Below are 25,025 nucleotides of genomic sequence, written 5' to 3' on the forward strand. Positions count from 1 at the left end.
TAAAATTTTCGTACTTATAGAAATCTTGAAACAAAAGACCCAATTTTGCAATAAAGCAACGTTTTTGAAAAAGATACCCCTCATTGTGTTCCAAAAATGTGCATTTCAATGTTTTCAAAAACATGATTTAAAAAAATAAAAACAAAAAAAAAATACATGACTTACAGAGACAGTTTTGGTTAGGGTAATTTATGAAGAAATGAAAAATGAGAGGAAAAATATAGGTGATTTGTGTGTTTGGTTGAAAGGAAAGGTGAGATTTTGGTAGGCCAAGTGTTTTCTTCTAAGCCCACCATTTGAGGTGATTTTGGAGTCCCCTGAATCAGGGAAAAAAATGGAATTTATCCATCCACCCCTCCCCTCCCTTCCATGTTAATTTTTGTTCCTTTTTGCTTATTCTTTTTCAAAGTAATGTTCAACTTTTTTTTCTTCTAAAAATTAGTTTTTTTTTCTACTTTCATATTGTTAATTTATACAAACCACATTTTTGATCTCTCATCTTTGTTCAAAAAAAAAAATAACATCTCTCTACTTTTCCATCATCCCAACCAAATATATATAGAAAGAAAAATTTCTTCCTCCAATTTTTATATCCCACCCCAACCAAACAAAGCCATAGTGTTTTTGTCCAATAACATGTGTTTTCATTTTAAAAACGCAAGGTCAAATGGACCCATAGTAATCAACGTAGAAGAATATAGACATAATAATTTTGAAAGATCGATCTAGCTCAGATTCCATAGAATCTACTCAACTAATTATCAAATTCATTGATCAATCAAATCATCAATAAAATATTCACACAAATAAACAATTCAATAAAGATATCACAAACCTAGAATAATATAAAGAGAACAGTAAAAACAAGAAACAAAATGTAATGACAAGGTAGAAAACCAATAGAGAACATCTTCAACGAAAAAACACTCAAGGGGCCCAATCGTGTAAAAAATTCACCATTAAAAAACAGTTAAAACAATCTACTTGAAAAACCTTTGTACAGCTGTTGTGAAAACCTGTCATTTGTCTTCCTATCACAGTAACTCCAGAACTCCTAGAGTTNCTACCTCTCTCCTGCTTCACTTTATACCACCATACAAAATCAAATCTCTCACCCTTTGATGAACCAAAAAAAAATGCACTTTTTTAATAAATAAGAAAATATACTATTTTGGATGTAAATTTCTAAAACGGACATAACTATGTTGTTGTGGTTCTGTTGTCATCTTCTAGACAATATTTATAATTTCTTTATTTAATAGTGCAATATCTTGTTATGATAATAAGAAAAAGTACACTCCCACTTTATTAATGTTTTATATTTAATAGTATTTTTGCCCATGCCTATCTCTTACCACATTCCTTTCTTCCACTATTTTTCTCTCTTTATGAAATCTTATTTTGCATGTCATAGAAATACTTTTTATAATGAGTGGAGATTCATTATAGTAACAAGTCATTCCTTTTTTTCCCTCTCCTAACAGTTATGGTAGAGGATTGCAAATGAGACGAAAATGAGTAAACTAAGCATTACAAATAGAGGACATTCAACCCAATAATATTAAATATAGAAAAGAATATAATCAAAATTTGTAAGAATAAAGTATTAAAAAAGAAAATGTGTACTTTTCTAGCATTATCTAATGAAACATCATACAAGAGTTAGTCTGCTACTACTATAAATCTATTCTCGCAGGATATCCTATCTAACATAACCAAAATCAACTCTAGAAACATTCATGATACTGATTGATGTAACTTACAATATGAGGATCACTCCAACTAACTTAGATTCTTAAGCCTCCATAGAAAAGAAAAAAATTGAAAATAAATATTAAAAAAAAATGTTTTCAGCACAAGAAAATCATGTTGCTCTCTATTCCTCCATATCTATAACTCCAAACCCTAAAACACATGCTCCAAAAAAGAAAAATAAATTTGTCAATTCTGAATTTTAGAATTTAGTCAACTTCCAGGTCATTTTTATACCTCAAAACGTTCGACTATGAAATTTTGGTAAACTACTAAGTTGTAGATCTTTGAGTCTTCTTTCTAATGATGCAAGAATATACAATCTGACATCTGAGTGAAAAGATATGGCTAAACTACAAAAACTGCACAGAATGTTTTCATTCCATTTTTTTGACTCTACCTTAAACAAAATTCTCTCTTTCCTTTTATATTTCCACACATCTTTAACTTGTTAAACACTTCAAAAATCATTTCTAAATTGAACTTGTCCCTTGGATTTACTTAGTTGTTTAATGTCTGCATACTTAACTATTAGTTTTAATATCCTACAAGAAAAAAATACACATACTAAGTATATTTTTAAGAAAAGTTGCAAGCTCTCATGTTTATGTGTAAGTACTGAAATAAACATAAAATAGATGTGATAATACCTACCAAAACTAATATAATATTGTAATTTTAATCAATTATCTATGCAAATGGGGGAAACAACAAGCTATAGAGAAGAGAGGGAAAAAAGAAAACAACCACCAAGGTATAGAGAAGATAGATGTGGGTAAGGCAATAGATTTTTTATTTAGTATTTTGATCATTATGCAATTTTATGGAATATTTTAAATTTTCGTACTTATAGAAATCTTGAAACAAAAGACCAATTTTGCAATAAAGCAACGTTTTTGAAAAAGATACCCCTCATTGTGTTCCAAAAATGTGCATTTCAATGTTTTCAAAAACATGATTTAAAAAATAAAAACAAAAACAAAAAATACATGACTTACAGAGACAGTTTTGGTTAGGGTAATTTATGAAGAAATGAAAAATGAAGAGGAAAAAATATAGGTGATTTGTGTGTTTGGTTGAAAAGGAGAGGTGAGATTTTGGTCACAGTAACTCCAGAACTTCTAGAGTTATCGTATGAGAATCTCTTCCATGAACTTCTCGTTCGCATGAGTTAGAACCTATAGCACTTTGATTTGCTATAGTGAACCTCGCTCAAAAGAATTTTGTGTGGTTTCAAATTATTGTCACAACCCCTTACTTTGGGATCACAAGACAAGTGAACCAAGAACAAGAATTTTCAATTTAAGCACATGGACAAAAGGCTCAAGGTTTTCTCTAAATAGCTCTAGGTGTGGCAACATTTATCAGTATGTAAAATTCATACAAAGTAAGGTCTACATAGCTGTACAAATATGATATAAAGAGAGTAGGAAGTTGAAAACTAAAGCACACAATCTCACTCGAGCAAGTGACAGGAAAAGTCTCAGGTTCATTATTGTCTTATTTGAGCAAAACATCTTTTCACTTGAGCAAATTCTTCAAGATCAAATTCTCAAAGGATCTTCAAATCGCTCATAATCAACATATAAAATAATCGAAATACTTCCAATTTCTGAAATTTGATTACAAAATATAGTTATGGAATTGGAAAACATTAAAATAGAAATCACTATAAAATTTAATGCATAATCAATCATAATTGATTTTTGGGATTTAAAAAAAAGTCAAGTTCTACTTTGATAGATGATTGGATTAATTGTATTAGAAAAAAAAATTATTTTTATTTTATTTATAATTTTTATGTTGAATATATGTTAGTTTAGGTTTTCATTTTGAGTCTTAGTATATTTCTATCTTAATTATTCTTTAATGGAAAAAAAAAATTGTTCATGTTTTAACACTCAAAGATGAAATCCTGGATTTGTCCATGATGATGTGGAAAAATATGAAGTTTTAAAAGATTATGCAACAACATTCAAAGAAATTATATTTTATTTTATATGTAATACTCGATCTGTATTAAAGACAAGCCACTTAATAAATTACATAAGTAAATTTTTTTAGAAAAATGTTCAGTATTAGGTGGCTAGTGTATTTTATTTATTTATTTATTTATTTGGAAGACCATATTAGTGGTAACAACCTGACTTGACAATCCTTATTTGTGCCGAGTAATACTAGGAATATTTAAAAAAAAAATGCATTATGTATCAACTTTTAAACACAACACAATATATATAAAGAGTGGGTCAGAAAACTAGGCTCTAATGAATTGGACAACAATTATGGTGGGTTTAGATGACCTTAAAGCAAAGATAAACAGAATTTATCCAAAGAAAATTGTCCTCAGCACAATCCGAGAAGATGTATTTTGAATTTGATTACAAGTCTAGTTCCTATTGTTACAGTATTTTTCCTTTCTTTTTTCTCTGATCCCCTTCCCCCAGGGTTTTCTTTCTACTTTATATTCTCTTCTTTCTTTCATCTCCACCCTCCACGTGTAGATTAGGTTGCTGGTCTTGATCCTTGTCCCATCACTACCTTCCTGAAATCTTTGGGAGTAACTGTAAAGCTGAAAAATTATTGTTCAAGTATCACTTCCACATTAATGCGGTCAAAGAATTAGTTGCAGAGCATTTAATGCGGTGGTGGCAGCTTTCTCTTAGATATTTTGTAGCTTCCCTTTGTCCTATGTTTTCATAATGTGTATTCTTATCAATAGGATATCCCATAACTTTACTCTGGATGGCAGACTACACCTTCTGACCTCTCATTTGCTTAACCGAGGAGGCATTCCTCCTCGGCCCACCTTCCCCAACATTCTCAGTCATAACTTGCTCATGAAGTTCTAATTCTTACGTCTTCACTATCGTTTATCTATCCTTGGACTACTAAGCATCCTCATACAAAGCCCACGGCCCAATATATACTCTTGGACCCTTTATCCCTACAATATATATATATATATATATATAATATCATATAAGAAATTTATTAATTATGATGTTAATGTAACACAAACTTTATTTATTGTCACATTAGTTTATAAATTTTTTTAATATTAAAATTGATAATAATTTTAGCATTTTGTTATTTATGCCACCTCAAGTTATACATTGAAGACAAGTTGGAGAATAATTATATAATTCTGACAATTTATAATGACCTACTCTCTTTTCCCACTGTCTCACAGAATAGTGAATTTCACTAATTAAATTAATGGTAAAATTTATTATTCGTATGAGATGAGAGAATGCTCCGTTATTTATTTATTATTAATTTATTATCCTCACGGAATATTGTATAAATTTTCCAAATTTGATAATAAGGGTAAGGTTTATGCTATAAAAGCCCAAACCGGATATGAGCGTTCAAAACACAAGGCCAAGAGAAAATGTAGATAAATTGAAACAAAAAAGAAGGCAACCGTATAGTCTCAGTTCTCAGGCCATATCACACGAATACCCAGCTGAAACCTCCAATGGCTACAACCATCAAGCCTATTCTTCCACTTTATCATTCACATAAACAAACAGTTTCCTCTCCTACTCCATGCATTTCCTGCAAACCCATCTCGGATCCCATGGCTTCTTTGCAAATTTCGCATTCAACTCGGCCACGCGGACAAGTGGCAGTCTCAGTTGCTTTCAATCCATCAGGGAAATTCGACTTCTCTTTAACTGACGATGAAGAGGGTAACACCTTAAACTTACATGAAGTACATATCAGTTACTAGCCTATATGCCTTCTTTTTTAGAAAAATGACATGTTTTTTAAACTGTGAAGTGCATTGTAAGTTTCAACTTGATTTTCTTATAGTTTTTGGTCAATCTTGAAAAGCCCACTTGAATTTATGAGCACAAAGAATGGCACATTTAAGTTGAGCTGTTGCTTTAAGGTGAGGATAGCCAATAATATATAGTTTTGAAGATATAGGAATAGCCACAAGAATAGTTTCAAGTTATCAGGATATTGTTATCTCTTTAACTCGAACATATACGACTTGTAGCTTTGCATAGTTTCCCTTAATAAGAAATTTCTTGTTAGCAAATGTCCATGACTAGTCGTCTTACTAGTTACTGCTTTCGCTTAATGAGGTTATAGAGAGATTAATCATAACTTTAAGCAATGATGTGTGAGGCTGCAGCTATTGACACTGATGACAGTGCCGAGTGTGGCTGCAGTTGGATGTACTAAGGCTGCAATTTTGCACTGAAGCTTCAATGATTTAGATCATCTTATCATAGTTTGGTCAAAAAGATCTGATCAACTTATTGTATGCTTTTATGGATTATGGCAAATTGAATAAATTCATCAAAATATTTTCACCCATTCATTATTATTAGAAATATTATGGCCTAAAAGGATCAAATTTGCTGTAGACCTAGTACAGTAATACTTGTATAATTGTAGAACAAGCAAAGTAACACTACAAGTAGAATTGGAATCACTTTGGTTGTTCGACAAATACATGGGTAATGAGCCTACAATATACTTGGGCCTTTTAGGCCATAATATCTCTGACAATTTCCTAGAAACGAGGGAAGTGACCAACTCTAGCGCACCTGAGTAGAGATAAGAAGAACATTATATCTGATGTTTTCTTTTCTTGCTTTTTAATTGGTTACCCACTTGATTTTCTGAAGAGTTTCTGGGCTTGGATGGTTGGACCCTATGCTATGTGCAAGTTAACTTCAACCAATCAACCTTTTAAATTTACCCTTCTAGTCTTCTCCCAAAAACAAGGTTCACCTTGTTCAGATGGAAGCATGAAACAGTCAGCAGAGCTACAATCCCACATGTGCATTGCAGCATAGGTGAAAGAAGTTCATTATATTGAAGAAAAGGAGAATTATTAGAATTTGTCTAAATGACTATTAGAAGTTGTAATTCTTTGAATTTTCCTCAAGAAATCCATACATTTTAGACCACCAACAGTAATTGTTTTGCTGTGTCCAAGATTACTTTTGATAGATTTTTTGAACTATACTTTGACAGATACATCAAAAGTGGAACCTCCAATGCCACCTAGTGAAGACCGATTTGACGTGGTTATTGATAATGATATCATTAGCCGTCTTGACTTATCCCCATTTCAAACCACAACAGGGATTACCTCACCATTATCTGGTAAGTATTATTGTGAAGAATTCAACTGCTTTTCGACATAAGTGGATACTGATTCATATGATCCTTCTGCCGGTATTGTTACAGTTGAGCCAAAAGAGTTTCTTGAACGTACAATTGGTTTTACCATCAACTATACAAGAGAAGATCAATACGATCCTAGAGAATTAACAGAATTTCCTGATATAAGACTCTGGTTTGTAAGACTTGATGCTACTTATCCATGGCTGCCTGTCTTGTTAGACTGGCGAGCAGGAGAGCTAGCTCGTTATGCAGCCATGTTGGTCCCTCATCAGGTAATTAATAAATGAAGAGTATGAGAGGGAAAGAGAGATTATGCTTCAATGTGTTCTAAGTCTTGAAATTTTCTGTGGCAGATGAATATGAGAATGGGTGTTGTTTTTAATCCTGAGGCACTGGAACTGTTCGTTATGAAGAAAGTTTTTATTGTCTATTCTTGGTTGAAGCAACATGATATTCCAAAGCCTAGATTGAAGACAAGTGACATGGCCAGGATGCTTGGATTTGGAATTGGAGATGAACTATTTGACTTGATCGAAAAGCACCCACTTGATCTATCCTAAACAATTAAAGAAGCCTGCAACTCCAATTGTACTCCACTTGAATCCAAGATCTCAGTTCAAGATTCAAAATACATTTTCAAAGACCCCATATAACGATAATGACCATGTGGAACATCTAAAAGTAGTTTACCACAACCCCCCCCCCCCCCCCAAACAATACGATGAGATTCACCAACCAGAGCTGAAGTGTATCATTTTGTCCAAAGCGATGCTATTCACCATTTTGTACTTTGTGCGGTACTTGGTGAAGATCTGACATCTTCACTTATGTTTCTCCAAAACTGTAGTTCTTTATATCTCTTGACATACATTTGTGTTTCTGATGGTTACATTTTGAATCCCAGCCAAAGGAAAAAGACATATTGGGTGAATTTGCTGTAAAAAGTTTTTGTCAAGAATGCGTAGAGGCATTTTCAAATGGAACAAAAATGGTATCTGTACATATATAATATATTATTATAGTCACAGAATTTAGTGCGAGAGTGTTGCAGCCATGACCCTACAAATTTTGTGAAGCTCTTGCCGTAGAGCTTCCAATATTTCTTTTGTTCTTTTTTGTGTTGAATTCTCCTTTCTGCATTATTCGAATAATTTAGCGCTGACACTGTCTACAGAGAAATATGAACTATCTGCTGAAGTTCTTAATCAGACCCAACTTAGCCTTTTTTTAATGAGAAAACAGCTCATATGACATGTTACCGCATCAAGACACGTCTCCGTGATACTTTAGCATTTCAGTTACACAGAACAGTGATGACTGATGAGAACATTAGTTTATGATGTAGATGATGCTTTCAACAGCAACAATCCTAACAGTTTGAGGAGGCGACAGCAATCTATGGCAAAAATCATAGAGAAAAATTAGGAAGCCAACATTATTTTCTTCTTATTTTTCTATTTGAATTTGAACTTTAAATTATATTATTTAGATTTATTTTCTTTCCTAATTTATCTTTATCACTATTGTTTGTTTTCCAAGTTAGGTTAGGAGTCTTAGTTTGACTAATTTCACACACCCAATTACACATATCCATACACACAAATCTCACATGGCAAAATAAATAGTTGAAAATAGACATAAATGAAATTGGTGGGGAATAAGTGGCATACCGTGTGTATTTTTAGTACACTAAAATGTGTGCACTAGTCATATACAAAGGTTATAAAGGGCTTTGAAAAACAATAGTTCACTTTTATCTTGATCAAAACCTTTTTGATTTCAGAATTCCTTTTCCACCGTTATTTCTTCTCTTCTTCCTTAAACATGGACAAAATACTCGCTAATAGGAGATGAGTTGCACTAATATTAAACAATGACAATGATATCTATGGCGAATAACATGCCTAGCTGATAGAGGTGTTGTCCACATGGAGGGAGGCTCATCATCATGATAACCAAGCGAATGACGTGGAAGATTTACGAAGGCATGTTCAATAGTTCTTGGAGCGTTTAGCACTCTACAAAACTCAAGGTTGTGATGTTGATAATTTCGACTTTGAGGATGTCAACCCTTTTAATTTTGCGATCATGGGGCAAGGTGAAAATTAAAGGAGTTTGTTTATTGGCCTAATCAAATTTGGCAGCCTCATGATATTTATTTGAAGGCCAACATTCCAAAGTTTTAAGGGAAAATTAGCGATTAGGTGTGTTTGATTGATTGGAAGGAGCGTTTTTCCACCACATTGTTGCATATGGCTAAATGGGCTTAGTCTGGCCTTAGCAGAAAAAAAAAGAAAAAAGATATACACTTCAATTTTATGGAGGCCCACTGTATTACCTGCAATGCAAATGGGCTTGAACTAGACTTAGCAAGAACATGCCTAGACAATGGACATGAAAGTGTCGTGGTGGCTAAGCTTATCCCAAGGGCATGTCCATTGAGATTTTTTATTCTCTCTAGAATTTGCTTTTCAATTTTTTTTTTTTTTAAATCCTATTCTATCAAATTGGTAATGATAAGACCATAAAACTAGCTAGGATAGCCATTGAAAATTATGTTCTATAGATTTATTGTTCATTAAAAATTAGCAGACTATTTTGTTAAAGTCTTAAGACTTTAAAATTGGTCTATTNAATTATAAGCTAAATCACAAAACAAAAAACAATCATCCCAAAACTGAGTTGACCCCATGAATTGTTGTTTGCACCCCAACTTGAGCAAAGCCTTGTCATTCAAAAGAGGCCCCTGTCAAAAATGGTCGGATCTTTCCACATACACGTCATTATCATGATACCGTGACCTAATTTGAGACTATCGATCCCTTTAGGTTTGCTACCAATATTAGAACACTGGTCACTTGGAATAAATGATAAGTAATGATAATTAAGTTTTTTCTCTAGTCTGTAACCACAAACAATTTTCTCAACCAGGTTGGTGAAAAACTAATACTTGAAGTTATTGATATCTCTCAACATATATACATATATACATATATATATATATATATATATATATATATATATGTATATATATATATCAACTTTGAAACCCTCTTCTCAAAAAAAAAAAAAAAAAAAAAACTTTGAAACCCTTAACAACGCCCAAAATCAAGGAATTAAATCCTATTTTAGAAATTTCTCAAAAATGAAAAAAAAAATTAAAATAAAATTCTTCCAATATATGATATGTGCACATTTTAGTCACATGCTTGTACACTTTTTTCAGTGATGGTCATGTCTATTCAAAAAGGGTGCCTCATGCACGGGCGTTGAATTCAACAAGTTGGAGGACACATCTGAATTCTAGAGACCAAGTGACCAACAGTGTCAAGGACGGGCAGGCTAATACATGGTTGGCTAGCTAGCTAGGGCGGGGCTCACATCCATGTGCTAATAGACCGGTGAACATGCGATAGTTATAACACAGGTATGGGGAGGGGAGGCAAAGCAAGTTGTAGCAAAAGGAAATGGAGACCAACAAATATATTTATGAACCAATAATATATATATAAGATTTATAACATATGTTAGCAATTGAGTTGCAATGTAACATTCATGGAGGACAAGCTCACAAAAAAATTCAATGCCTAGTACATGCATGACTCAGTAATTGTTTGTTTTTGTGTGAAGAAGATGGGTTCCTAATCTGGTTAACAATCTTTTTTATTTTGTCAGATTTGTGGGGTCTGTACCAGCCGATACTGCCCAGTTTATACTTGGGTTTATTTCCAAATTCATGGAACCAAAATATAAATTGATGCATTTTGCATATGTGATAAGACATAATTTTGTCCAAAGATGAGTGGATAAATATGACTTATTGACTTCCTTCAGAGACTGACATGTCTCTGCACATGAATAAGGAGAAAAAGTTGTTTGAATATTCAAACTGTTCTTTTCTTTTCTGCTGAATAGCCATAGAGTCACAACCTGTATAGCCATAGAGTCACAACCTGTTCTTTTCTTTTCTTTTCTCAACCAGGTTGGTGAATATTCACACTACATATTTCTGTATGTTGTACTTTCCCACACTATGCATTTAACACAAATTGAAAAGCAATAGTAGAAAGAAAATGGTTTGCAATGAGACTAAACGTCATTCTTATTATAGAATGAGTATAATTCTTGCTTATAGACTTTTTGCATGAATGACTTTATTAGGAGTCTAATCTTGTTTTCCTCAATTTGATTTATCCATGTCTTTTAGAGGTCCTATCAGGCTGTGCTTAAACACAATATCAAAAGCCTTGTGATTGATTCTCTTTTCACATTTTTTGTTTCCTCGTTTTTATTGTAGTTACAGATAAGGATACTTTTATCCCTTTAACAGTAAAAACAAGAGCCATGAACCGCATTTGGTTGTCTCTCGAGTATCTTCCATGTTCTTCTCAAAAAAAAAAAAAAAAAAAAGAGAGAGAGAGAGTCTCTTCCATCCCATGAAATCTATGGCATTGAATGGACACTAGCTGAACTGATTTATTATCTAACCTAACCCAGCATTTACTAGTGCACCGAAATGTCCCTTTTCAGACGGCAATCATCCATGCGTTAGATTTATTGTGCTGATACGGACCAACATTTCATATTCTTTGTCAGAAGCTCAAAATTTAGAAATAGTGATTCCAATTAGCTTAGCTAATAAATTTTCTTGTAATAAGATAAGAGATATGGGATTCAAATATCATCTACACAAAAAATCAGTTGGCGTATTGGTCCGATTATAAAAAACAATTATTATGAAACGAACAGTATATGTTGAAATTTCATCATATTTATCAAAAGAAAGATTAACTTACAAACCCATCACTCTTTGTTACAATCTTTTATGATTTTTCAAATTTGAAGCAGCACAATATACATAATACATTTTGAGACGTAAGTCAATGAATTAAAAGTGTGATTTTTTTTAGAATTATCTTCGTTTATAAATCATTCTTCTTGCTTTATAAGATGCAAAATTAATTATTAAGGTTTTGTATTTGGCACGCTTTAAAAAAAAAATGGTTAAAAAACTTAGGGTTTCAATTGGGTTAGATTTCTATTAGCTCAATATTTTGGGGATCTTTTTAGATGTGGTAAAAACGATGCAAAACCCACCTATATTTTTTCTATTTAAAAAATCAATTATCATCCTACCATTTTTGGGAGCTTTTGTACATTTTTGCCTCTTTATACTTTAGGAGCCTTTTGTAAATTTTTGGAGTTTGGAGAACCTCAGTACCTCACGCCTCGAGCCAACCCTATTTCATATCCTTCGTCTTTTTTGTGAGAAGAAAAAAAAAATGAAACATGGAAATTAAGATATATTCGACTTAAAGGTTGTTCACATATTAAGTACGAAACTGTATTTTATAATATGACATACTAGAAATGATGGATGGATAGAGGAATGACAAGCAAGCTTGTTCATGCTCCTTAGTTCGGCTTTAAAAGCACCCAAAGCTAATCTTAGCAATTAATCCAAGAGAAATCCCTCGAGTTTCAAGATTGAATCCCTGAGATCAATCCTGTATATTTCCGAGAATTCCTCCTTAATTTGAATCCTAAACCACTACCAAATGCTTAGGGATTTGATTGACCCCAAGGACTAAGTATTACCCATTCTACGTAAGGGTTGCAATTGCATTGATGTCATTTTAAGATATGCACAATCAAGAGACCCTAGCATCTGCCTTGTAGCCTACCACAAATTTGTTTTTGCTGACTTTTGGAGAGTCTCCCACCGACGTACCGATGACTTACTTCTTGTCATTTCCATCTCCAGTGAAGATGCACATGGATCCTAGATCAAGATGTGCAATCAACTGCACATGCTATTCAAATTTTCTTTTTGAATTGGTACATGTCATACATGGTACCCGTTTGGATATGGATGAAAAGGTCGGCATCTACGTCTACGTTTTTTCTTTTTCTTTTTTTTTTTGAGAAGCGCGTTCCTGTAGCTTTTATGCTTTTCTAGGGGTCTCATATACTGTTCACAGGACCCACAAACCTCTTTTTTCAGCAAAACTTTCATTAAAAATGGGTCCCACGATACTATTTACACATTTAAAAATTATTTTGCTATTTTTCAATTTTCAGCAAAATAAGCGGTATCCAAACATACTCTTGGTATCATCTCGGATAACATCAATTCTTAGCGAAATTATGATAAAATTTATAAGAGTGATGTTGAGGATATTACAAATTTTACTACATAAATCTTACAAACTGATATATCATCAATTACGTAAAATCAATTCAAAAATTCATTTATTATGTTGTCTAAATCGAATCTTATATTATTGTCACATTAGTTTTGTAATTTTTTTTAGTAAACTTTGCAATAGCTTTTAGTATTTTCCATTATATAGTGTGTGTTTGGCAAAAATTATTTTTACAAACTTATTTTATTATTCAGCTTATTTTTACTACTATTCATGGGTCTTACTACATTTTTTGATACTATTCATGAGTCTTACTATACTATTTTAGTTAACTTTTATTTTTATCTACAGTACTTTCAACAAAAAGTTTTTAGTTTCAACCAAATAAACAGATTCCAAACGAACCCATAATACACTTATTGAATCATGAAATTATTGGCCATAAATTCAGCATGTTGAGGAGCAGGTGTTAAGGAATGTGCAGAGTAACAAAATAAATCCTAAGAAAAAAAAAAAACATTTTTATAGAAAAGCATGGAACACGTTATGTGGATGGATTGCTGCTTATTACAGTACTCAGGGAGTGCTGTCTATTGGTTAATTAGGGCGTTGTCGTGCATTTATGATTTTCATATTCTCTTCACGTAGAATTTCGAAATCAATGCGACACTTTACCCAAAAAAAAAGAAAAAAAAAAAAGAAATCAATGCTACAAAACATTGTCATTTTTTAATGGCAAAACACTAAAAAGAACTCATCTGACAGAGATTTTTAACCTCAATTTGATACCATGCAGGGACCCAATAACAACCTCGACAACAAATGCACAGATATAAAGAATACTTGCCAATGATTCTTACATAAATGAAATACAGTGTTGAAGTTTGACATCAAAAGCAAATCCCAATGCCCTACGTGCAATGTAATTCCTTAATTTCCTCTATCTTCTAACTTGGTCCCTGCTTATTTTGGAACCTATTTTAATACTAGTCTCTTATATATTAATTAATGGAATCCCCATTGTACCTTTACGGCACCACAAAAGAATATAGAACTATTATCACCTGGAAGTTGTAAACCTGAGTATTTGAAACTCTTACTGTAATGGAAACCAACACATAAAGGTTTATTGTTTATTGTTTTGTTCTGAGTAGTGACCAGACATAAATCATAAAACATTACCCCAGAACACAAAAAAGGGGCTTATTTATTTCTTTGGTTGTTGGTTTTCCTGTAGCTAGAAGTGGGCCAATTTATTCTGCTAAGTCTAAAAAAAAAATCATCTATTGTCTCTTTGTCGGCCGAAAGTTCTTTACTCTTTAATTTTTGGTATCTTGGACTCATTCGATCATTATGTTTCGTTGATCCCATAAGTCAAATTCCTCAGTCGTTTTATACATGGTTTCATTCAAAAAAGAAGTTTCACAGAGAAAATATGTCCTATAAGTCTATAACTAATTAGTCCCCAAATGGTACGGGAACTAGTTTCAAGAAACCAATTGTCGGTTCTCCAATTTAAAATAGAGTAAGGGTATGTTCCGGGCCTTCCTTAGTTTTTGTTTAATTCAGATTATGACCCGACCTAATATAAAAGTGCTATAATTTTTAATAAAAACATTTTTGAGACTTAGTCCATGGAACAACACATTTTTAACCCATTATGAATCTTCTATGTAGGATATAAACACTGTTATTTCATATTAGAGCACTCACAACAGTAAAACTAAATAGCTATATAGTTATTTTAGTTTCACCAAACTACAAAAATCGCTCTACAGCAATGAAGGTATAGCTAAAAATTTCAACTTCAGAGCTACAGTACGAAACTATTTTTAGCTGCGTACGGTAGCTTGAAGCTATAAAAAATAAAAAATAAAAAATAAAAAAAATTATTACACTTCTCTCTCTTTGCTCATTAAACAAACATTTCCTATTCTCTCTCTCTCTCTCTCTCTCTCTCTCTCTCTCTCTCTCTCTCTCTCTCTCTCTCTCTCTCCGACTTCTCTTCTTTCCTCTCGTTGAAGCAAATCTCTCTCAAGAAGGCGACTACTACACTTTCCACCTTTGTCGCCTCTGAGAACAGCGCATCACCGGTCATCTCCGCCTACCTCCGATGCGCCTTGTCTACGTTCAAGGAGTTGAGACAGCACGAGAAGGAGCTAAGAGCTCTAGGCTCCGATCGAACGAGTGATTGGTCCAAATCAAAGTTCCTCAGTGAGGGTGATACCGTTAGAGTGAACTCGTCCCAAATTCAGAGTATCGAGGTGAGTCAAGCTTCGAGTCACAAACCCAAAAAATGACTTTGTGCTATGTTATGTTGTTTTTTTTTTTTTTTTGGATGTTTTTATTATTATTATTTTAATGAGTTATTTGTATTATTTTAATCAAATAGCTAAAAATATAGCTCCGTCGCTGTTGGGTGTGAAGAGGTAAAATGGATAAAGTGACTTTTGTAGGTGCGAAATAGCTATATTTTTTGCTCCACTGCTGTGGATGCTCTTAGGGTTGATTGTCTTGTTGAGAGAGAAACGTAATATTGCCACATTTTGTATATTTTCCTGAAAATAGTGAAATTATTACAACTCCATAGACATAAGCAAATTGTCGAATCATGTACCTTCTTTTGTCATGTGATTGTTTTGTGTGTGTTATTTTTATTTGTTTCTTTTGCATCTTAGAACACTAGCATGGGGGGTGTATAACCTCCAGTTGCTATTTTAGCAACCAACAAGGCCAAATCGCCCCACATCCAAGGGTGGGGTTTTTTTTTTTTTTTTTTTTTTTTTTTTTCTACCAGCTGTTCACAATGATGTAAAACAAAATTATTATTTTAATGAGAAAAGAGAAACAAAAAGGTAGAGAAATTGAAGAGAAGAAAGAGAAACCAAATTTTTTATATTATTTGTTGGTATATAGTTTATATTATTTTAATGAATTGTGTGTAAAAATAAAAATTGGGATGTTGGGTGAATTGTAAAATGAGATAGTAAAACAAGTTTTGAAGATGTAAAATAGACATTTTTTTGCATCTCCAAATTCTAATGCTCTTACAAATCTAGGAATTTGTATATATTTCCAATATGATAGATATACAATATATTGTATATATACAATATTTTTCGCAACAAATTTAACAAGTGTTGAGTTATCACCACCCGATGTAGACAGAGCCAAGCAACTCACCATGTCTTGCATGGTTTCACATGCCATCATAATACCAATTGGGCTAATATCATGGCACTTTTAATCAAATTAGGTTGTTTGCATGTAACTTTTAAGAATTTTTTTTTTTTTTTAATGTGCACAATCAAATGACACGTCAGCATTTTGTGTATATAATATAAGGGTCATGCTAACAAGTGTCTTTAGAAAAATGGTTTACAATCTATTTTAAGAAATTTTGACATCACTTTTATGAGAAATAAAAAAAAAAACTGTCAAAAAATTAATTGCTTTTTTTTCTTTTCCCATAAAAAGTTTCTTTAAATGAATTGTTAACTATTACCCTAAGGGCATCTGTTAGCATTTTTCATAATATAAAGATTAAATTGGATCCATTTGCATTTTTTGAGTTTTTTATTACTATATTCAAGTCAAAAGCCTTATAGCTAAATTGACACCTCCTCATGTATAAAGTGCTTGGGGATCTAGGGGGGAAAGAGTTTGAGTTGCAGGGTTAGCAGTATGTTGTAATTATCTCTAAAAAAAAATTTACTATATTCGAAACTTTAGTGATGAAATTGGAAAACTGAGTAAACTTTAATAATAAAAATGTCGATTTTTGCCAAAAATTTATTATTTACAACTTCTTATCTGGTTTCAATGTACTTGTGGATTTATCTTTGGCATTGCCATGTTACTGTTTAAGGACTTGGTTTAGGTCCAATGCATCCAATGCACTGGACCCGGTTAAATGGTGACACGTGTCTAAATGTAAACACATGTCATCATCTCAATGGGTCTAGTATTACTAGACATTGAACCTATCCTAACCCACTATTTAAAAGGAGGAAAAAACCATCTTTCTTATAAATCTTTAAATTCATTCCTTTAAAAAAAAAAAAAAACTTTGAGTCACAACCCCCCCCTTTTTTTTTTTTTTTAATTCAATGGGACAAACTCAATGACCTTATTTGAGCATTATTTTCTCTATAGTCGAAACGCCTCGGGTAAATGCAAAATCAAATATATATATATATATATATATTGTAAGGATTAGAGTCCAAATTTGTATATTGGGCTTTGGGTTTTATTCAAGGACGTGGACATGTCCACGAAGGAGTAAATGATTGGGAGAGGCTCAAAGTTGAGAATCACATAAGGAAAGGATGGAGGAATATAGTCCGAGGAGTATATCCTTCTCGAATACAATGAATATCTGTCAAGCAGATACTTAAGTGGTTTAGGTGACCTTCCAATAAGTTCCAATGATAAGGATGAACTTCAGACACATACAAAGGTGATAAGAATACATAAATATCTAAAAGAAAAGTTGCTACCACCGCATTAAATACATTGTAGCAACTTTTCTAGCCGCATTTATGTGGAGAAGACTCTTGAACAGTGCAGTCACAACTACCACCATTCACAGAGAGTCAAAGAAGATGTCTGATGGGACTTGTACTCTAGTGAATGTTTAGATAATTAACAAGTGTACGATCAAAATGGGCTAAAAGGAAACTATATAATGTAAAAGACCTCCCATAAGAGAGGGATTAGAATAAATAGTGAAACGGGAGAGAAAATGAATTACTGTAGCACTAAGAATTGTATTAGCTTTCAGGAACATTGATTCAATTCATAATTCATCTCCTCGGAAACTAATTTCATCGATTTTTAAGTGTATTTTCGTGCTTGTTCATCTTTTAAATCCTTACTAGCCGTTGTCCAATTCGCAAATAATCCAGCTCTTTCACCCATTCTTTACAAATTTATTGTATTGGGTTTATTGGGCTCACATTCCATATCTTTTGAGCTTGGGCTATAAATCGTAACCCTATATATATATATATATATATATATATAAAATTACAAACCTAAACTTATTCTCAACTTTTAACATTTAAAAGCTGTTACTCATTCCCCAATAGTGCTAAATAAAGTATACAATATGTCAAAAGAAATGTTTCTAAAGTTATATCATTCTTGCTAAAATTCATTCTGTATGTTACACATTATACAGGAAACAAAACATGCACAGCAAACCTTTGTTTGCATGATATACTAATCATGACATTCCCCTTTCCTTTTCGCACTTTATAAAGTCATTAAGTACTTAAGTACATGAAGAGAGTACTTCACACTAAACTTAGTTTATAGTACCTTTTCAAGTCAGTTCATCAACTTTTTTTTCTTTTCTTTTCTTTCTTTGCCCGCCTCTATAAAGAGGTAAAACAAGCTAAGCAACATCCACAAATATAGTGACCAATAAGTCTTCTCTTGTGCATGAGCACCTAGGTCTAAAAAAATAATAAAATAATGCCCATGCGCAAGTTTAGTAGGGTTTAGGCTCAAAATCAAAGTTTAGGCACAAATTGTGTCCTAATGGAAAAAGGCATACCTACCAATTTAAGATTAAATTTGGACAAAATCTTAGCCACTCTTGTTCCAAATCAATTCTCAAAAGTCCTTTCCAATGGATGTTAGTGATGTAATTGATTGCCTTTACAAAAGAAGTTGCATCTATTTTGTATAAGTAGAAAGAAGTTCATTCATTGACAATCAATTCCAAGGATATATAGATAGCTCTTATTATGATGTTAATTAACACATATAGGAAAGAGTGTAAGACAACAAAAACATGATGATTTTATACAATTCAACGTGGATCTTATAAATAAGAAGAAGAAGAAGGGAAAAAAAAATTATGAAATTAATCAAATTATTAGTTGAAATTGAAAATCACATGCACATACCACATTCACATGCCACTGTCCGACACTATTGCCACGAGGATATCTTATTGCTTGTTAAAGAGCGAACACACAGTGTGAATAGGCGGTGCCCACGTGGCCAAATTACATGCCACGTCATGTCTATGTGGGCCCCTAGATATTGACGTCCACGTGGATTGGCCGCCCCATTGGGCAACTAGCTACATACATATGCCACGTAACCCAACGGCAATTAATTTTTGATGCAAACATATAGTGTTTCAAGCATTGTCTGTCTGTCACCATCATATTAATTTTCTTTTGTTTTTTATGACACATGCACTATGTCCCACAGTGTTCTATCAAATAATGATACGGCAGTCTCTAATCTAATGAAGACAAATATAACTGTAAAATCATCCCACTAGTCACTACCAAATTCGTGGTGTTATTGGTTTTTAGCAACTCAACTTAAACATTCACCATGTTTATCAATTTTAATGGGACTTATATTATATGTGATGCTTAAAATGTGTTTGAATATCTCTCAATCTCATACCATCAAATTAAAATCGAATACTCTCTTTCATATGTTGTTGATACGTTTTGTTACAATTTGGTTATAACTTATAAAACGAATGATGACTATATATGTTGTCATTCTATAAGTGTCACTCAATCTTTTTTTTTTTTTTTTAACATATATTTGATGCAGATATGGCAGTATACATTGCATTTTAAGTTTCTTTACATATAACATGTTTGATTGTGATACAACTAAGATAAGGTTCTCAATAAACTTTTTGTCCCACATATTAGTAAAGTCTCCTTTGATGTGTTGTATGGGAGAAGAAGGAGAAACGGATCCCACAATATGATGATTAGAAGGGCAAGAAACGCTAACTAAAGAAGGAAAGCAATAATTTTGTAGAAAACAATTTCTAAGTTGCATATGCCCATGAGAGAGAGAGAGAGAGTTTTTATAGTTGTGTTTAACATTTTTTTTCTAATTTAGATAAGTGGATCTGAATCTTCTTATAACTTAAATTCATCATATCATGAACAAACTTTAAATTTATATGGGTTAATCTGAATATGTATATGTATGTTTGTGTCTAATGTCTACATTTATACCCTAAAATAAAAGGAAGAAAATGAAAGATTTAGAGAGAGAAGGAGAGAGTGAAAGCAAGAGTTTACATGGTTCGAAAGCTCTTATAATAGTTACACTTTTACTAATTTGAAGTGTGTATTAAATCCAGTTTAAAAAATATATACACACAATGGTTGGCTGATAAGGCCATTGATTATGACCATAGTTTTCAGAACCGGACCTGACCAAGAGGTCGGACTGTGAAAACTGGGATAAAAACCGGTTTTTTAAGCTTAAAGAACTGTATTTTTAGTTAATTTCGTGAACCCCTAAAATCGAGGTTGGACCGCACGAACCGGTGAAAGAACCGTGCGGTCCAACCCCTTGGCAAATTTTTTTTTTTTTAATAAAAACAACTTAACACAATTTTATTCTACTTAATTAAATTATCTATCTCTTAAAAGGAATAAAAAAAATTATAATTAAAATCCTTCAAAGATATTCAATTTTACTTCAAAAATTAATCATAAATTTTAATGTTTTCATGGTTATTATTTTATTTTATTAATTTTATTATTTAATTATTAAATATATGCTTGAAAATCATTAAATTTCCCTCACATATATAGATATATTAGTCAATTTTGTTAGTTTTATAAATTTAATATCTATATTTATGTTTTAATTAATTATTAAATTAATTATGACCTCATCACGGTTCAACCTCGATTTAACCTCAGTTCGACCTCAAAAACCTTAAACCTCTCCCTTTTACGGTTTAATGAACGGTCCAAGTCTGAAAACCTTGATTATGACTTAATTTATGACATAATAAACAACATGACTAAGGTACGTACAGAGTAAAGTATATGGAGGACACATACATTAACCCGTACAAAACATGTGCACATATTAACCTCCCTCCTTAAACCCAAAGTCGAATTTTGAATTCTAAATTGTAATCTCATAAAGGAAACCATGACCACAAGTGATTGAATTGGATTTAGAATAGACTAAGCCTAATGTGGAATGAACTGTGCAAAATGCTGGCAATGATAGCTAGCAAACAGCAATGATTAGTACTCGGTGAACAACTACATCAATGACCAAAGAGTGGCGACTATGTCCAGAACATGGCTACAATGGTAGCCTAAGAAATATAGGCAAAGGATAACATCGTGGTGAAGCACGTAAATGAGTTGGTAGATGTCGCATATTTGCATGGAAATAGTAATTTTCTAATTCTTGAATCTTCAATTTTTCGGTGCATGCAAGTATGCAACATTAAAACTTAATTTTTTGTTCAGTGACAAAATAAATAAATAAATAAACAAACAAACAAACTTAGCTAAATTAATTTACACTGGTGGTCTACACTTCTTCTTTTTTTTTTTTTGAGAAAGTGGTCTACACTTCTTTGAAATAATAGCAACACGTTGATCGAACATCAGCTGTGCCACTTAGGTATAAACACTTAGATCTCTTTTTTTTCTTTTTCTTTTTTGCTAAATGAAAAGATGGTCTCCAGTGTATACTTGTCTTCCCATGGCATGTAACGATAATGAATAATATCATATGTACCATCGAGACCTTTGAACATCAATCTGTGCCACTTAGGCATAAAAACTTAAATCTCTTTTCTTTTTCTTTTTCACTAAATGAAAAAAGATGTATCCAATGTAGACTCATCTATCTCATGCCATGTAAGGGTAATAAGTAATACTACGTGTACCATCAAAATCTTGATGGGGCTATCATTATGGGCACAACTCATTTGTTGAAGCATCATATGCCTCATGGCTCAAACCGCTCAACTCTTGCTAAGCACCATGTGAAGCAATACGAATACTCCTACCACCAAGCCATACCTCACAGTGATATAAAAATATAGATCTCAAATTACGAATTACAATCCTTGCCTTACCCTATAGTGTGCGCATTCTTGATTTTTCTTTTGTTTTTGTTTTTGTTTGTAGAATTCATGGGCTGGCCGGTTGTCTACCTCTTGCTGGATTAAATTACAATATTATATTTTTATTTTCCTAAGAAAAAAGATTTAAGGAATTACCTCAAAGCCTTGAATTCTGCTTGGGAAGTTGGATAAGATTTATCAGGGTGTCCCATCCCTTTACCCAATCTTCCATACCATGCAATTGACATTCCACTATAAAGAGACAGCATGAATTATGAACTCAACCGTCAGATTTAATTAGTTACTCGATAAGGAAATTCCTTATAGTGAAAGCCATTTGATCTGATTAATCATTTAAATGTAAAAGTGCTTGACTAGCCAAAAGATGAGGAAGTTTATTGATGATGATAATGGTACAAGATATACAATCGATCAATTTTGGCATTAGGCAAATCAAACTGTCAAATCCTAGGAGGAGACCTAGTATGATTGGGTGAAAGGAAATGAGACAAAGCATGAAAGCCAGCTAACTTTCTGGAGGTGTGTAAACATGGTTGCATGAAATTGAGAAAGTACAAGGTGTGGACAATAGGGCAAAATCTAAAAATGAATTCTGAAAATCCTCATTACACACCCCATGAACAATGGAGGAGTTAAAAGCAAATGTACTTGTCATACTCTCTTTGTCATTGCCATTATTTTTCTCCTAATTTTTCTTTCTTTCGCTTCATCTGAGCACTCCTAGTTTGTACAACATGAAGTGCCCTATCCATCGAATAGACAATTCCTGGTCCACCATAAATATTGCTTTTGAGTTAAACTTGAATTTGATCAAGACCCCCATATTATTGAATTATTATATGAAGTGCCTTGATGGGTATTTAGTCAATTAGTCACTTCTTTTGAAAAATAATTGAACTTTACTGAGGGAACACAAAAGAAAAGAAAAAAAGAAAGCGGAAGAAAACTCCATTCTAAGTTTATGTTTGAGAACTTAGTGTGGGCCCGATGACCATCTATATATTTAAGCAAGCACTCCCCATGCTATAGCAACCAGTCACAAGCTACACATTCACACTGTTCAGGAGAAAAAGAAAGAGATACCCCTAATTCTCTTCCTGACCATAGCTATTTCAAATCTGCATCACTTCCCATTTCTTACTCAGATTTATCTCCTATGAGGCCCTATCTAGCAGTATCACTTTTGCTTTTGTCCCTTCTTCTTTCTGAGGTTCAAGGTATGCAAAAATCTATGTATCCATCTTATGAGCATTAGAATAATTAGGTTCTGTTTTGGCATCATATAAGCTCTGGTTGTAATATATTTTGTTAATTTTGTGAAGGGATCCGCTTGGATAAAAGTTTCATGTCATCAGTTGGGCAACATAAAGTACATGTGAGTACTATACAAACATTGCAATTTGTTTTTCATTTTATTGATATGGATTTTCTTCATTTATCTCTTCCTGTTTTGATGGTGAAATTTCTGTGAATGAATGCAGGAAGAAAAAAGTGCTTTGACAAAAATACATGACAGTACTGTTCAAGAGGTCATTCTGTGCAAAGATGGGCACTGTACAGGTACCATGAAGAAAAGAGTTTCTAGAGTTTCCAAGAAATCACACCACTGGTTACCAAGCATTCATGAAGATTACTATGGACCTAGGAGTCACAGACCTAAGCACCATTAGTTTCTTTTCTCCCTCTAGATAGAGTTTTTTCTTCTTCTTTTTTTCCCAATTTTTAGACACTAGTTAGTGATCTTTATAAAGAGTTGGGGTTTCAGAAGATTCATACCCATGACCATGTACTACTCTACAAAGAAAATCATGTCCAAGAGAAGCTTCTCTTAACTATTATTCTTTATAAGTTATAACCTAGAGCAATATTGATTAGTATGGGTACTATATATGGTTTAAATGCTGTAGTAGACCCACAAAGGTTTATTGAATAAGCAACTTGTAGAGAAAGTAAGAACTTGCATTGATTGTGAGCACAGAAGTTCCATGTCGTATCTAAATTGGTTTCCACATGTGTATTGTTGCAGGAAAGAATAGAAAACTTATTACCACAACAACCACTTCTACTACTAGCACCACCACCACATCAAAGGTTGGTTCTTTGTCAAGACAACTAAATTTCCATTGATAAGTATCACAATACTTTTCATAATTATTGACATGACTACAATACATATATACAAGTCATGTCAGCTAATATGAAAAAAGTTGGGTTCTTAGCATTTATGAATGTCCTCTTTCTTCATTCTTCTTCTATATATATGATTATATAATACATATATACCTCATGTACAGAATGAGAAGAATGGAGAGGATAAAGCTGACACCAATTCAAAAGGAAAATCGGGTAGTGGGGAACTTGGTGAGCAAGAGACTTTCATGGTTAAAGGAAGGCCTACTTCAGAGGTTTCCCAATCCCATGTCCACCACAAGCAGTTGCCGGACATCATTGACCTAGCTGAGATGGACTATTCTCCAGCAAAGAGAAAACCTCCAATACACAACTGAGTGTTAGGAATATAACAAAAACTAAAAGTAGAATGTAGTACTGTTTAGGATAATAAAAGTGGGGAATAGAATGTTATTGGACAATGGTGACTGGACAGCATTACAGAAATGCTGCAGTTTTTTTAGGGTTAGGATCGATTTTGTACATGAGATAGAATATTCTACTATTATTGTTAATCTTAAACTACTTTCATTTTTATGATTGAATCATAAGCACTTTTGGAGGGGCATTTGTAACAGTCAAAAGTGGAAAGAAATTAATAAAAAATCTCAGTTATATGCATATACACAGTGGCGGCTTTTGTTTCTGGTTGTTCATCGTACACATATGGTAGAACAAATTTGAGACAAAAATACCAAAAGTTTCCCTCTTTTCCTCTCCGGAAAAACCCATGAAGAGCATATTCAATTATTCATTCTTCATGGTTTTGACATTAGAGCTACTTACAATCGTGACAAGTTTTTATTGATTTAATTTGTTACATACATAGATTCATCCAATAATATCATTTACAACTTGCTATCTCAACTTGTCATGCATTATTAAGATTTTATTATTTGTAAATCACA

The 25,025-nt window shown here is 32.7% G+C and overlaps 2 protein-coding genes across 2 annotated transcripts; both read left to right on the forward strand.

Moving 5' to 3' along the window:
• Positions 1-5,140: 5,140 nt before the first annotated feature.
• LOC111988924 (protein CHLORORESPIRATORY REDUCTION 6, chloroplastic) lies at positions 5,141-7,570 on the forward strand. The gene is made up of 4 exons (XM_024020727.2): positions 5,141-5,447; positions 6,751-6,882; positions 6,967-7,175; positions 7,257-7,570. The coding sequence occupies exons 1-4, from the start codon at positions 5,234-5,236 to the stop codon at positions 7,461-7,463; spliced, it is 762 nt and encodes a 253-aa protein (XP_023876495.1). The 5' UTR covers positions 5,141-5,233; the 3' UTR covers positions 7,464-7,570.
• Positions 7,571-22,938: 15,368 nt separating this feature from the next.
• Positions 22,939-24,738, forward strand: LOC111988927 (uncharacterized). The gene is made up of 5 exons (XM_024020734.2): positions 22,939-23,165; positions 23,271-23,323; positions 23,430-23,508; positions 23,975-24,039; positions 24,243-24,738. The coding sequence occupies exons 1-5, from the start codon at positions 23,105-23,107 to the stop codon at positions 24,453-24,455; spliced, it is 471 nt and encodes a 156-aa protein (XP_023876502.1). The 5' UTR covers positions 22,939-23,104; the 3' UTR covers positions 24,456-24,738.
• Positions 24,739-25,025: the final 287 nt, after the last annotated feature.

The sequence above is a fragment of the Quercus suber genome, unplaced genomic scaffold (genome assembly GCF_002906115.3).
Source record: "Quercus suber isolate HL8 unplaced genomic scaffold, Cork oak 2.0 scaffold_6, whole genome shotgun sequence".
NCBI lineage: Eukaryota > Viridiplantae > Streptophyta > Magnoliopsida > Fagales > Fagaceae > Quercus > Quercus suber.